Genomic DNA, 16,971 nt, shown 5'->3' with positions numbered 1-16,971 from the left:
AGGCTTTCCTCCAGCAGAAATCCCCATGCATAAGACCCCAGCCTGTTAGACAATGCACTGGTGAGTCTTTTGTAAGGCTTTGTTCACATTTTACATGCACTGTAACCTTTCTTTGAAAGCTGTCCTGCCAAAGGAGAATTCCCAAAGGAGCAACTGAGCAAGCAAGCAGTGACCAATCCTTTTCTGATGGCTGTCAGCAGCCTCCTCCCACTCACTGGACTAGCATAAAAAATCAAGAAAACTCTTGTTTGCAGAGCATCTGATGAGTGTGGTGGAAGGTGGAGGAGCCAGAGATCTGCATGTAGCCTGGAGAAGGCTGGGACTGTCTCTCCAGAGGAGCACCCTCACAGCTCACCATACAGCACCAGCAGCACCTTTGTGTCTCCTCACTGCTCACCATGTGCTGCCAGAAGACCTTCTACTTCATCTTCCTCCTCCTGCTGGCCTCTGACTGTATGGACTCAGTGAAAAGCTTGTTTCCATTTGGGCAACCTGAGTTTTCCTACAAGAGGAGCAACTGCAAACCCATCCCTGCCACTCTGGTTCTGTGCCATGACATTGAGTACCCCAACATGAGGCTGCCCAACCTCCTGGGCCATGAGACTATGAAGGAAGTCTTGCAGCAAGCATCCTCCTGGATCCCACTGATACAGAAGCAATGCCACCGAGATACCAAGAAGTTCCTGTGCTCGCTCTTTGCCCCAGTGTGCATTGATGATCTGGATGAGACCATAAAGCCCTGCCGGTCCTTGTGTGAGCAGGTGAAGGACAGCTGTGCCCCGGTCATGTCTGCATTCGGCTTCCCATGGCCAGATATGCTGGACTGCAGCCGCTTCCCCCAGGACAATGACCTATGCATCCCCCCTGCCAGCACTGATTACGTGCCAGCCACCAGAGAAGGTAAGTGCCACCAATCCCAGGGCAGGTAGAGCTGACATTCTGCTTCTATACAGTAGGTATACTCCTGGTGCACATGGTGTCCCTTTAAATAACCATATATCCCATACAGACAGCAGGGATGTTAATGGATATGTACTACACATGTCTCCAACACCCTGCCAAGACATCTGCAGATCTGAAAGCAAATGCCCCCAGTATTGTGCTTGTGTGAATCAAGGAGAACCCTGCAGATCACTGGGCTGAGCCCCCCGTGTGCCTATGTGCATAGCCTTTTCTGTATCTTATAGAGAAGGGTTACAATTGGCATTAGGCGAGGGCAAGGTACTCCTGTAGCGGGTGAAGATGTTGGAGATGGGTGGTGAAGCATCCCGGGGTAGAGCGCCACCTGCTGGGAGATAAACACTATGTCACCCTAATAAAATCCCTTCTCTGTTCTTCTCAGCGCCCAAAGTTTGTGACGCCTGTAAAACCGGCATCGAGGATGACAATGACATCGTGGAGAACCTCTGCAAAAATGACTTCGGTAAGAAAAATGCACAGTGATTCTATATGATGTAGGAACCGGTGACCTGTGCGCTAAGGGCCGATAAAGTACAGACCTCTATGTATTACTGCTGTCTGTGTGCAGAAGGGTTGTGTTTATAGCCTAGAGATATCCATTCTATCATCTGTCTATCATCATTTATCTAATATCTGTCTCATGTCTATCTATCTATGTTCTGTTTATCTATCTATCTATCTATCTATCTATCTATCTATCTATCTATCTATCTATCATCTGTCTATCTATCTATGTTCTGTTTATCTATCATCTATCTATATATCTATCTATCTATCACTCATCTATCTATCTATCTATCTATCTATCTATCTATCATCTGTCTATCTATCTATCTATGTTCTGTTTATCTATCATCTATCTATCTATCTATCTATCTGTCTATCTATCCATCTATCTATCTATCTATCTATCATCTGTCTATCTCACTCATCTATCTATCTATCTATCTATCACTCATCTATCTATCTATCTATCTATCTATCTATCTATCTATCTATCTATCATCTGTCTATCTCACTCATCTATCTATCTATCTATCTATCATCTGTCTATCTCACTCATCTATCTATCTATCTATCTATCTATCTATCTATCACTCATCTATCTATCTATCTATCTATCTATCTATCACTTATCTATCTATCTATCTATCTATCTATCATCTGTCTATCTCACTCATCTATCTATCATCTGTCTATCTATCTATGTTCTGTTTATCTATCATCTATCTATCTATCTATCTATCTATCTATCTATCTATCTGTCTATCATAATTTATCTAATATCTGTCTCATGTTTGTCTATCTATCTATGTTCTGTTTATATATCAATATCTATCCCATATCTGTTTATTATAATCTAATATCTATTTGCCTGGTGTTTGTCTATCTATCATCTCTCTATCCATCGATTTACCTATCATTTATCTATCTATCTATCTAGCTGTCTGTCTACCTATGTATTTATTTATCTATGTATCTCATCAGTTTATCATAATCTAATATCTATCTATCTCATGTCTATCTGTCTCTATCATCTGCTTTCAATGTATCTATCTCTTTATCCATAGATTTCCCTATCATCTATCTACCTTAATCAGTCAGTCGATCGTCTATCTATCCATCTCTATCATCTATTTATCTTATCTCTCTATTATCCATAGATTTACCTATCATCTATCTATTTTCTATCATCTTTCATACAATAGAGTCTATCATTTTCATAACTAATAATTCAGCCCCCAATCTGTCCCACACCCCTGTAATTTAGGAGTTGTCTTATCTTTACATACCGCCATTTATATGTAACATTTCGTAATCCAAACTTCCATATAATAAATGTAACACCAAGTAACAGCCAGATAAGTGCAGCACGTACATACTGTCAGGAGTGGCAGAAACTGACAAGTGTCCATGTTGAATAAATTGGTGGTAAAACAAGTGAGGCCCCAGTGAGTAGAAAGAGAGCCCTATGTTGTAGAGGGCAGTATAATTTGTTATTGTAGGCTGATTGACAGCCGGTGCAGCTTGTTTGGGTACAGGCGGTGTAACGGCAGTGAGGATATGGATGTGAGCTGACATGAGGCTGGACCATGTTATAAACAGCACTTTGAAACCATTCACTTGGCCCTTTAAGACAGGAAACAAAAGGTATTGGTAACATAAATCAAGCGGCTATGAATTTCGGATGGGAGGAATAACAAGCAGAACCCTGCTGCAGCACATTGATTGATGATGTTAGATGCTGATTAGTTGGATGCGAATGATAAAATAAGTCTACGGTTGACTTGTAGCATAGCCATAACTGATGGACAATTGCAGTTCTTGTATGAAACAGTATGGCCTTAGCTCTACAGGATATCAACCCTGACGAATGGAAACAAGCTGGTATTTTAATATTTTAAAAAAACATACAAAGGATAATAACAGCGACTGACTCGGACAATGAAATTTCCATAGTAGTTATGAGGCTGTGACAACAACTTACAGACAGGATTTCACTGCATACACGAAACCCCTGGAGTGATAAAAGTCATAAAAGACTGATTTTCCAAAGTCAGTGCACTCAGTGACCCTGGTATATGTGATGTATACTGTTTGCTGTATGATATACCGTCAAGTCAGGTTTATTCTGTAAGAAATGTACATAAGGCATCAAGGCACATACATGAGCCATTTACATCTAGTTCTAATATATATGTGTGTGTATATATAGATATATATATAGGTAGTTCTATGTATATTCATACAAACTGGTTGGAAGTGCCTATGTAAATACAGTGGCATACAGCCAGCACTGGTAGAGACCCAAGGCTAGGGCAAGTTACTTATGTAGCATATGAAGATGTTGGAGATGGGTAAAGCATCCCACTGATGTACCATGTATATGTAGTAGTAGTAGTGCATATGCATGATGCTGGTGATGTACTATGTATATTTAGTACTACGAGTACATATGTATGATGCTGTGATGTACCATATATACATAGTACTAGTAGTGCATATGCATGATGGCGGTGATGTACCATGTATACATAGTACTAGTAGTGCATATGCATGATGCACCATATATATGTAGTACTAGTCGTGCATATACATAATGACAGTGATGTACCATGTATATGTAGTACTACGAGTACATATGTATGGTGATGTACTATGTATATTTAGTACTGTGAGTACATGTATATGTAGTATTTGTAGTGCATATGCAGAATGGCGGTGATGTACCATGTATACGTAGTACTAGTAGTGCATATACATGATGCTGGTAATGTACCATGTATATTTAGTACTACGAGTACATATGCATAATGCTGGTGATGTACCATGTATAGACTGATAAGCAAAAGGGTAACAATGTTTAGAACTTTTGACTTTCAGGCTCCATATCTCACCATCCACTACAGCTTCGAACGTGAGACTACCATCATTTTATAGACAATCATCTTGGCTATCTCATACATAAATTGGACTTGCAACTATTTATCATATGATTAGTTATGCAGATTGTTATCATGTAACTGCTTTGTTGCTGTTTTGCTCCTAAAATTCTAAATTTTCATTTTTATTATTTTGTATATCCACCTAAAACACCGCCTAAATCCTTCTGGGCATGTTCTTGATCAGATTCAAGCATGTCTTGACCGATATCTGTTCTCAGGTCTCTCCTACATATTCCCAATGTTGGTGCATACTGGTCGACTTACTTGGGTATGAATACAGCTTTTTCTTCAACTCTACCAACAAGTGTTCGATTGGGTTGAGGTCTGGGGACTGTGGGGGCCAATCCAGCACCTCTACTTCATTGTCATTGAACTATTTCTTTGCCAATCTCGACGTATGCTTCGGGTTGTTGTCCTGCTGGAAAACTATGTCGTCCTTTTCATACCCATAGTACTCGAGTGTACGAAGTAACTCGTCTTGTAGGATACTCATATATAGCTCAGCATTGAGACCACCATCAATCCTGATCAAGTATCCAACGCCTTTGGCTGTGAAACAACCCAAATATCATCAGGCTTCCTCCACCGAAATTGACAGTTCCTTCAATTTCCCAATCTATTAGCCCCCTTTCTTCCAGACCCATTTGCACCCATCAGAGCCCAATCTATTGACTTTCGTCTCATTGGTCCAAATGACCCGTTTACAATCTTCTACTGTCCACTGTTCGTACTTTGTTGCAAACTCGAGCTGACATTTGACTTATTGGATTCGAGGCTTCTTCACCTTTTTTCTGGCCACCATTCCAGACTTGTGTAATTTGTGTCGCACGGTGCTTGCATGGATGTGATCTCACTATTCCGAAGCATATAAGCCACCTCCTCTACCGTGTTTGTCGCTCCAGAACTGATAGACCTTGTGATGAGCCGACTTGTTGACTTCCGATATTTTGCCTGGACGTCCACCTTTTGGCTTTGGAATAAATAGACTTCATATCATATTCTTCCAACTGTCTTGGCACTCATGCATGTCCTGATGCAGCTTAGCAATTTTCTTGGCCGAGATACCGCTATCGATGAGCTGGATGATGCTGTTTCTCTTTTCTTGGGAAATCTTCTTCATGGCTGAATCAGAACCAGTGACCTTTCGCTTGTGAATCAACCTAATAACACACTGAGCTATTAGGGAATGTGAGAACAGGTTGTAATTTGTAGTATACAAGAAGAGAAAGATTGTTCCACCACCAGGAGCAAAACAGTAACAATGCAGTAACATGACAAGACTCTGCATAACTAATCATATGGTAAATAGCTGCAAGTCCAATTTATATATGAGATCGCCAAGATTATTGTCTATAAAATGATGATAGTATCACGTTCGAAGCTGTAGTGGATGGTGAGATATGGAGCCTGAAAGTCAAAAGTTCAAAACATTGTCACCCCTTTGCTTGTCAGTGTTTTTAGTACTACGAGAGCATATATATATATATATATATATATATATATATATATATATATATAATGCTGGTGATGAGCTATGTATAAGTTATTATTATTATTTATTTGAAAGCGCCATTAATTCTATGGTTCTGTACTAGGGATGAGTGAACCCGTGGAAGTTCAGGTTCGCCGGGTTCGGCCGAACTTCAGGTCAAAGTTCGGGTTCGGAACCCGAACTTGAGCCCGAACCCCATTGAAGTCAATGGGGACCCGAACTTGACTTTATTATTTCCGTTATAACATCGTTATAGCGGAAAATAATAGCATTATTAAGACAGAATGCAAAAGACTATGGCAATTTAGGGGTTAAAAAAAGACTTACCTCATCCACCTGATTGCGCTGCCTCAGTGTCTTCTATCTTCTTTCAGCAGGAGCTGCAAAAGGACCTACGATGACGTCACGGCGCTCACAACGTGGTGAGCGTGGTAATGTCATCGCAGGTCCGTCTATCTTCATTTAGCAGGACCAGCTAAAGTACCTGCAATGACGTGAGCGTGGTGACGTCATCACAGGTACTTTTGCAGGTCCTGCTGAAAGAAGATAGAAGACACTGCAGCAGCGTGTGGTTGAGGTGAGTTGTTTTAATTATTTTTTTACCCCTAAATTGCCATACTCTTTTGCATTCTCTCTTAAGAATGCTATTATTTTCCACTATAACCATGTTATAACGGAAAATAATAAAATGACCCGAACACCGAACCCGAACTGGACTTAAGTGAAAAAGTCCGGGTCCGGGTACCCAAACTCTGCGGTTTGGGTTTGCTAATCCCTACTCTGTACATCTAAGAGGGGTTACACATACATAATATAAAACACCACATGTACAATGTGCATGAACATAGTAACAGATTGGTACAGAGGGGAAGAGGACCCTGCACGTGAGAACTTACAATCTACAAAGGAAGGAGAAGGACATAGTAGGTCCATGTAAGACATATACATTGCACTGGTGAAAAGCCATGTATATACTGTTGTCAGGTATATACTGTACATGATGCTGGCGAAGAACCATGTATACAAGGCCGGTGTTAACACCCAGCATACCCGGGCAAGTGCCGGGGCCCACGGCACAGATGCCAGGGGCCAGAAGCAATGAGCACTTCCATCAATACAGATGGAAGCACTCATTGCTGGAGCGCAGGGAGCTGGGTCTTGTGACTCACTGCTCAGCTCCCCACGCTCCTCCCCTTCTTCAGGCCAGCCACCTCTCTGAATGGGGAAGCAGGAAGACTTCTCCTAGCTCCACCATTCAGCCTGCAGGCAGGGATCGCACTGTCTGCCTGTGTGGGCGGAGCCTGCAGCCTAGTAATCTGCATAAGCTCCGCCCAAACAGTGCTGCAGAGCGATGTGCCTTCAGGAACGGGACAAGGTGAGTAGTTACTGTGTTATTTTGTTTTTAATACAGAGGGGGCACAGAGGACTTTATTACTAATGGAGGGGGCAGAGAGAACTTTATTACTATGGAGGGGGTACAGAGGTATTTATTACTATGGAGGGGGCACAGAGGTCTTTATTACTATGGAGGGGGCATAGAGGTCTTTATTACTATGGAGGGGGCACAGAGGTCTTTATTACTATGGAGGGGCACAGAGGTCTTTATTACTATGGAGGGGGCACAGAGGTCTTTATTACTATGGAGGGGCCACAGAGGACTTTATTACTATGAAGGGGGCAAAGAGGACTTTATTATTGTTATCAGGTATATACTGTACATAATGCTGGTGAAGAGCCATGTATATACTGTTGTCAGATATATACTGTACATAATGCTGGTAAAGAGCCATGTATATAGTGTTGTCAGATATATACTGTACATAATGCTGGTGAAGAGCCATGTATATATTGTTGTCAGGTATATACTGTACATAATGCTGGTGAAGAGCCATGTATATAGTGTTGTCAGATATATACTGTACATAATGCTGGTGAAGAGCCATGTATATATTGTTGTCAGGTATATACTGTACATAATGCTGGTGAAGAGCCATGTATATACTGTTGTCAGGTATATACTGTACATAATGCTGGTGAAGAGCCATGTATATATTGTTGTCAGGTATATACTGTACATAATGCTGGTGAAGAGCCATGTATATAGTGTTGTCAGATATATACTGTACATAATGCTGGTGAGGAGCCATGTATATATTGTTGTCAGGTATATACTGTACATAATGCTGGTGAAGAGCCATGTATATACTGTTGTCAGATATATACTGTACATAATGCTGGTGAAGAGCCATGTATATAGTGTTATCAGGTATATATTGTACATAATGCTGGTGAAGAGCCATGTATATAGTGTTGTCAGGTATATACTGTACACAATGCTGGTGAAGAGCCATGTATATAGTGTTGTCAGGTATATACTGTACATAATGATGGTGAAGAGCCGTGTATATACTGTTGTCAGATATATACTGTACATAATGCTGGTGAAGAGCCATGTATATACTGTTGTCATGTATATACTGTACATAATGATGGTGAAGAGCCATGTATATACTGTTGTCAGGTATATACTGTACATAATGCTGGTGAAGAGACATGTATATACTGTTGTCAGGTATATACTGTACATAATGCTGGTGAGGAGCCATGTATATATTGTTGTCAGGTATATACTGTACATAATGCTGGTGAGGAGCCATGTATATATTGCTGTCAGGTATATACTGTACATAATGCTGGTGAAGAGCCATGTATATAGTGTTGTCAGCTATATACTGTACATAATGCTGGTGAAGAGCCATGTATATAGTGTTGTCAGGTATATACTGTACATAATGCTGGTGAAGAGCCATGTATATATTGTTGTCAGGTATATATTGTACATAATGCTGGTAAAGAGCCATGTATATACTGTTGTCAGATATATACTGTACATAATGCTGGTGAAGAGCCATGTATATATTGTTGTCAGGTATATACTGTACATAATGCTGGTGAAGAGCCATGTATATACTGTTGTCAGGTATATATTGTACATAATGCTGGTGAGGAGCCGTGTATATATTGTTGTCAGGTATATACTGTACACAATGCTGGTGAAGAGCCATGTATATATTGTTGTCAGGTATATACTGTACATAATGATGGTGAAGAGCCATGTATATACTGTTGTCAGGTATATACTGTACATAATGCTGGTGAAGAGCCATGTATATATTGTTGTCAGGTATATATTGTACATAATGCTGGTGAGGAGCCGTGTATATATTGTTGTCAGGTATATACTGTACATAATGCTGGTGAGGAGCCGTGTATATACTGTTGTCAGGTATATACTGTACACAATGCTGGTGAGGAGCCGTGTATATACTGTTGTCAGGCATATACTGTACATAATGCTGGTGAAGAGCCATGTATATATTGTTGTCAGGTATATACTGTACATAATGCTGGTAAAGAGCCATGTATATAGTGTTGTCAGGTATATACTGTACATAATGCTGGTGAAGAGCCATGTATATATTGTTGTCAGGTATATACTGTACATAATGCTGGTAAAGAGCCATGTATATACTGCTGTCAGGTATATACTGTACATAATGCTGGTGAGGAGCCATGTATATAGTGTTGTCAGGTATATACTGTACATAATGCTGGTGAAGAGCTATGTATATACTGTTAGGTATATACTGTACATAATGCTGGTGAAGAGCCATGTATATAGTGTTGTCAGGTATATACTGTACATAATGCTGGTGAAGAGCCATGTACAGTGCTGCCCATAATTATTCATACCCCTGGCAAATTTTGACTTAAAGTTACTTTTATTCAACCAGCAAGTACATTTTTGACAGGAAATGACATAGGTGTCTCTCAAAAGATAATAAGACGATGTACAAGAGGCATTATTGTGGGAAAAAAACAATTTCTCAGCTTTTATTTACATTTGAGCAAAAATAGATGTCCCGCACTGTGGAAAATCTCAGAGGACGTGGTCAGAAGCCAAACGTGACACCTGTGCTGGCCAGGAGGATAGTTAGAGAGGTGAAAAAGAATCCAAGGATCACCACCAAGGCCATCCTGGTGAATCTGGGCTCTGCTGGTGGCAATGTCTCAAGGCAGACAATCCAACAGACACTGCACACTGCTGGGTTCCACTTCTCCAGATAAGGCACACAAAAGCTTGCTTGGCCTTTGCAAAAGCTCATCTGGAGAAAGAATAAGACTTCTGGTCTTCTGTGTTATGGTCAGATGAAACAAAAATGTAATTGTTTGGTCACAATGATGTTTCCTTCATTTGGCGTAAAAAAGGAGAAGCCTTCAACCCAAAGAACACCATCCCCACTGTCAAACATGGTGGTGGGAACCTAATGCTTTGGGGGTGTTATTCAGCCAATGGACCAGGGAACCTAATCAAAGTAAACGGCACCATGAAAAAAGAGCAATACATGAGGATTCTCAACGACAACATCAGGCAGTCTGCAGAGAAACTTGGCCTTGGGCACCAGTGGACATTTCAGCATGACAATGACCCAAAACACACAGCAAAAGTGGTGAAGAAATGGTTAGCAGACAACAACATTAACGTTTTGGAGTGGCCCAGCCAGAGTTCAGACTTGAATCCAATTGAGAATCTGTGGAGGGAGCTAAAGACCAGGGTGATGGCAAGAAGACCCTCCAACCTGAAAGATTTGGAGCTCATTGCTAAAGATAAATGGGCAAAAATACCTGTGGAGACAGGCAAAAAGCTGGTCTGCAAAATTATAGGAAGCATTTGATTGCTGTAATAGCCAATTAAGGCTTTTCTATTGATTATTGAGAAGGGTATGAATAATTTTGGACTGGACACCTTTTGCCCAAATGTAAATAAAAGCTGAGAAATGTTTTTTTTCTACAATAATGCCTCTTGTACATCGTGTTATTATCTTTTGGGAGACACCTATGTCATTTCACATCAAAAAAATACTTGCTGGTTGAAAAAAAGTAACTTTAAGTCAAAATTTGCCAGGGGTATGAATAATTATGGGCAGCACTGTATATAGTGTTGTCAGGTATATACTGTACATAATGCTGGTGAAGAGCCATGTATATACTGTTGTCAGGTATATACTGTACATAATGCTGGTGAAGAGCCATGTATATAGTGTTGTCAGGTATATACTGTACATAATGTTGGTGAAGAGCCATGTATATACTGTTGTCAGGAATATACTGTACATAATGCTGGTGAAGAGCCATGTATATAGTGTTGTCAGGTATATACTGTACATAATGCTGGTGAAGAGCCATGTATATAGTGTTGTCAGGTATATACTGTACATAATGCTGGTGAGGAGCCATGTATATAGTGTTGTCAAGTATATACTGTACATAATGCTGGTGAGGAGCCATGTATATAGTGTTGTCAGCTATATACTGTACATAATGCTGGTGAAGAGCCATGTATATAGTGTTGTCAGGTATATACTGTACATAATGCTGGTGAAGAGCCATGTATATAGTGTTGTCAGGTATATACTGTACATAATGTTGGTAAAGAGCCATGTATATACTGTTGTCAGGTATATACTGTACATAATGCTGGTGAAGAGCCATGTATATAGTGTTGTCAGGTATATACTGTACATAATGTTGGTAAAGAGCCATGTATATACTGTTGTCAGGTATATACTGTACATAATGCTGGTGAAGAGCCATGTATATACTGTTGTCAGGTATATACTGTGCATAATGCTGGTGAAGAGCCATGTATATAGTGTTGTCAGGTATATACTGTACATAATGCTGGTGAAGAGCCATGTATATATTGTTGTCAGGTATATACTGTACATAATGCTGGTGAAGAGCCATGTATATAGTGTTGTCAGGTATATACTGTGCATAATGCTGGTGAAGAGCCATGTATATAGTGTTGTCAGGTATATACTGTACATAATGCTGGTGAAGAGCCATGTATATATTGTTGTCAGGTATATACTGTACATAATGCTGGTGAAGAGCCATGTATATATTGTTGTCAGGTATATACTGTACATAATGCTGGTGAGGAGCCATGTATATAGTGTTGTCAGCTATATACTGTACATAATGCTGGTGAAGAGCCATGTATATATTGTTGTCAGGTATATACTGTACACAATGCTGGTGAAGAGCCATGTATATACTGTTGTCAGGTATATACTGTACATAATGCTGGTGAAGAGCCATATATATACTGTTGTCAGGTAGGGATCGACCGATATAGATTTTTTAGGGCCGATACCGATAATTTGTGAACTTTCAGGCCGATAGCCGATAATTTATACTGATATTCTGGGAATTTTCATTTAAAAAAAATGTTAACGTGTATTTTTATTTTATTTTTTAAATCTTTCTTTTTCATTTATACTTAATTTTTTTTTGTTTTTTTGTTTTGTTTTTTTTTTTACTAACTTTTAGCCCCCTTAGGGACTAGAGCCCTTGTCCTATTCACCCTGATAGAGATCTATCAGGGTGAATAGGATCTCACACTGTCCCTGCTGCTCTGTGCTTTGTGCACACAGCAGCATGGAGCTGAACATGGCAGCCAGGGCTTCAGTAGCGTCCTGGCTGCCATGGTAACCGATCGGAGCCCCAGGCTTACACTGCTGGGGCTCCAATCGGAGGAGCAGGAGAGGGGATCCTGTGGCCACTGCCACCAATGATTAATACTGGGGGGGGGGCTTGGGTGGGGGGGGGCGCACTGCGCCACCAACGTTTTCAATACTGGGATGGGGGTGGGGGGCGCACTGCGCCACCAATGATTAATTCTGGGGGGGCGCACTGCGCCACCAATGAAGATAAGTCTTTCATTAATTCATATACAGGAGGCGGGAGCTGGCTGCAGAATCACATAGCCGGCTCCCGACCTCTATGAGCGGTAGCTGCGATTTGCGGCACCTAAGGGGTTAACTACCGCAGATCGCAGCTACCGCTCATAGAGGTCGGGGGCCGGCTATGTGATTCTGCAGCCAGCTCCCGCCTCCTGTATATGAATTAATGAAAGACTTATCTTCATTGGTGGAGTGGTGGCCACAGCCCCTCCCCTTCTTTTGTCCTGTCTCCTCTAATTGGCGGCAGCAGCATCACAGGGGGAGGGAGACACTGCTTCCTTCTCCCCTGTGCTGCTGAGGGAACACGGAGAGCGCTGAGAGCAGCGCGATCTGTGTTCCCAATACGTTATCGGTATATGGGCAAAATAGATGCCGATACCGATAACGTTCAAAATCCTGAATATCGGCCGATAATATCGGTAAAACCGATAATCGGTCGATCCCTTCAGGTATATACTGTGCATAATGCTGGTGAAGAGCCATGTATATATATATTGTTGTCAGGTACAGTACAGACCAAAAATTTGGACACACCTTCTCATTTAAAGAGTTTTCTTTATTTTCATGACTATGAAGGCCTCAAAACTATGAATTAACACATGTGGAATTATATACATAACAAACAAGTGTGAAACAACAGAAAATATGTCATATTCTAGGTTCTTCAAAGTAGCCACCTTTTGCTTTGATTACTGCTTTGCACACTCTTGGCATTCTCTTGATGAGCTTCAAGAGGTAGTCACCTGAAATGGTCTTCCAACAGTCTTGAAGGAGTTCCCAGAGATGCTTAGCACTTGTTGGCCCTTTTGCCTTCACTCTGCGGTCCAGCTCACCCCAAACCATCTCGATTGGGTTCAGGTCCAGTGACTGGAGGCCAGGTCATCTGGCGCAGCACCCCATCACTCTCCTTCATGGTCAAATAGCCCTTACTTTCAAAGTTTTCCCAATTTTTCGGCTGACTGACTGACCTTAATTTCTTAAAGTAATGATGGCCACTCGTTTTTCTTTACTTAGCTGCTTTTTTCTTGCCATAATACAAATTCTAACAGTCTATTCAGTAGGACTATCAGCTGTGTATCCACCTGACTTCTCCTCAACGCAACTGATGGTCCCAACCCCATTTATAAGGCAAGAAATACCACTTATTAAACCTGACAGGGCACACCTGTGAAGTGAAAACCATTTCAGGGGACTACCTCTTGAAGCTCATCAAGAGAATGCCAAGAGTGTGCAAAGCAGTAATCAAAGCAAAAGGTGGCTACTTTGAAGAACCTAAAATATGACATATTTTCAGTTGTTTCACACTTGTTTCTTATGTATATAATTCCACATGTGTTAATTCATAGTTTTGATGCCTTCAGTGTGAATCTACAATTTTCATAGTCATGAAAATAAAGAAAACTCTTTGAATGAGAAGGTATACTGTATATACTGTACATAATGCTGGTGAAGAGCCATGTATATAGTGTTGTAATCAGCCATAAACATGCTCCGCAGAATGTAGTAAGTGGATACTTAGGACATTTTCACCTGCACGTCACAGCTTTTTTATTAATTAGCTGTGATTTTAAAGCACATTGACTTCTTATATTCACCAGCTCCTCTATACGTTAACATGACCAGTGAATAGTTCAAATGCACCATACGTTCAATATGGTTTAGGTTAAAATAAGACTTAAAACTCCCTATCAATCACATTACTGACGGATTTTTTTAACATCAAGAGATTCTGCAGCAGCTAAAGCTAAATTAATATGACAGCAAAGAAATTTTGTGCATTGTGAACCGCAGAGCTAACACAGTAGGCTGGTAGTTGAGCTACTTAAAAGATATTAGTTGCTAGTCAAATAATTAGATTGATAGATAGATAGATAGATAGATAGATAGATAGATAGATAGATAGATAGATAGATAGATCATAGAACATAACTAGATCATACAGAGAACTTAGATAGATAAAACATAGATAGAACATTAATTGAACATAGATAGATCACATTTAGAACATACCCAGACCATAGCTAGATAGAACATCGATTGAACATACATAGATAGAACATAGATAGAACATAGATAGATAGATCATAGATAGATGGATATTTAACAGCCATTCTTGACCTATAACTTGTCATTCCCAATGGTGAGGTCTGAAGAAGCAGCAGATTACATCTATATAGAAAATTGTCTGGAAGTTCTAATGGTGTGGACAATAGGTTAACCATAAAGACTAAAGCAGCAGATCTGGGGAATGTTACAGCAGAGCCATGATTCGTATCCTCACTATGGAACCACACAAACCTTCTTCTTTTTACTTTTTGGTAATTTAGGATATATTAGGACAGTATACAGTAGCTAAATCCTATCTCACCAGGAAGTTGAATGAAATTTGCTGTATCCAGTAAGCGGCCACTTCTGTCTGACTCTTAATTGTTGGCCTCCTATTGTCACCAGTTCTGAGACCCTCCAGAAACATTAGCAGACGTGTGGGGATGATTTGAGCTGCTGTTTGTTTGAGTTCTGGTCTTTAATGCTGTCCCTGGGTCTTTTATGAGGCAGCTCTACTCATTCTGAAATGTCTGAAGGATATTTGCTGGGTGAGTGTGGAGGCTTCAATGATTGCTTGGCCAACTCTACAGAGCAGTAACTGTAGGAGCGGTCCCAGAGACACACTGTAGGGGTTAGGACATCAGGGGTTGACATAAAATGACTTTGATCCCCTTTGTGCTTTTAAAATGGAGCCACCTGCTGTATTTGTGTCAGGGCCTGACAGTTTCATTAGCAACACATCCCACCCTAGGTTGGCCGCTGTGACTACTAATGGACCTGTCTCTCTCAATTACTTTCTCACCAATCTCTTTTCTTGCCTCCCCCCTCTTTTGCCCTCATTAGCCCTGAAGATAAAAGTGAAGGAGATTGCCTACATCAATGGGGACACTAAGATCATCCCGGAGACAAAGAGCAAGACCATTTACAAACTGAATGGGGTCACAGAGAGAGATTTGAAGAAGACTGTGCTGTGGCTTAAAGATGGCCTGCAGTGTACCTGCGACGAGATGAATGACATTAACGCTCCCTATTTAGTGATCGGACAAAAGCTCGGAGGGGAGCTGGTCATCACCTCAGTCAAACGGTGGCAGAAAGGGCAACGGGAGTTTAAAAGGATCTCTCGCAGCATCCGCAAGCTGCAGTGCTAGTGGCCCTCCGTTAATTAACTCTTTCAGCACTGGGGCTAGTCTTTTTGCACCTTTCTCCCTTATTCGGGGACCCATCCTTTCTGAAATATAACAAAAGGGCTGGGGCTATGGCTTTTTTTATGAAGACAAGTATTATTATTTTTATTATAATTATTATTATTATTATTGAATACAAATTTGTAAATAATATGAAAACTGCAAAAAAGAAATCCAAATATTTTTTATGACGGTCCTGAATTCAAATGTAGAAAAATATTTACTGGATGCAAACTTGTATAGTTTGATATATTTTACATGTGACAGGAATGTTAGAATTTGCTGCGGACAGAGACTGCCATATTTGTAGAATTGGGAATTTGCATTATCTCCTTTAACAAATATACTTTATAATAGTTTTTTTTACCTTTTCTTTTTCTACCGACAGCTGTTTAATTTCTCCTTTGAATACTAAGGGGGTCAGATATCAAACTGGTGTAAAATAGAACTGGCCACCTTTCATTTTGGACAGCTCCTTTGGAAAATGAAGCGAGGAGTCTGATCGGTTGCTATGGGCAACTAAGCCAGTTCTACTTCACACCAGTTTGATAACCCCCTAAGTATCTGGGTTCACATATGAAACATTGTATCACTCAGTGGGTGATTTTTGAGAATAACTAGGAAATTATTTCCCAAAAGTCAGATGGGATCTTTGAATAAAAAAAGTAATAGTATTTTTTTACATTCAAGGTAAAAAGTTGAAATTCGATAAATTACGATATCTCTTCTATTTCTCAAATGAAAACATTTTTATATGGTTGGCAAGTTTTCCAGTATAGTTACGTGGCCCTGCAGACATTGTAGAACTTTTCATAAGATTAGAGGCAGAATTGACCATTTTTCCTGGTTTCCTGATGGATAAAGAATCTTGTGGCAGCCATATGGCCAATGAATGTGACTTCACTGTCCTAGGAAGAGAGAGCAGACTGCACAGCTAATGGATGCTGGGAATCGGCCCCCTCACCAATCAGATGCTGATAACCGATCTTGAGGATAACTCACCAATATTCTACCCCCAGAAAACCACTTAAAGG

At 40.4% G+C, this 16,971-nt stretch overlaps 1 protein-coding gene across 1 annotated transcript; it reads left to right on the top strand.

Annotated features, from left to right (window-relative positions):
* The first annotated feature begins 237 nt into the window (after positions 1-237).
* SFRP2 (secreted frizzled related protein 2) lies at positions 238-16,384 on the top strand. Its single transcript, XM_040420516.1, has 3 exons — positions 238-900; positions 1,343-1,423; positions 15,597-16,384. Exons 1-3 carry the CDS (start codon positions 399-401, stop codon positions 15,899-15,901), a joined length of 888 nt encoding a protein of 295 aa, XP_040276450.1. The 5' UTR covers positions 238-398; the 3' UTR covers positions 15,902-16,384.
* The last annotated feature ends 587 nt before the right edge of the window (positions 16,385-16,971 follow it).

Source organism: Bufo bufo, chromosome 2 (assembly GCF_905171765.1).
Source record: "Bufo bufo chromosome 2, aBufBuf1.1, whole genome shotgun sequence".
In the NCBI taxonomy this organism is placed as follows: domain Eukaryota; kingdom Metazoa; phylum Chordata; class Amphibia; order Anura; family Bufonidae; genus Bufo; species Bufo bufo.
Note: the sequence above shows the minus strand (reverse complement) of the source record. Positions and strands in the feature narration are given on the sequence as shown.

Bases quoted from the DNA above. Each gene is read 5' to 3' on its own strand.
- SFRP2 (XM_040420516.1), top strand. From the start codon at position 399: ATGTGCTGCCAGAAGACCTTCTACTTCATCTTCCTCCTCCTGCTGGCC. The intron at 901-1,342 runs GTAAGTGCCACC...TGTTCTTCTCAG, and splicing joins CGTGCCAGCCACCAGAGAAG to CGCCCAAAGTTTGTGACGCC. The intron at 1,424-15,596 runs GTAAGAAAAATG...TGCCCTCATTAG, and splicing joins CCTCTGCAAAAATGACTTCG to CCCTGAAGATAAAAGTGAAG.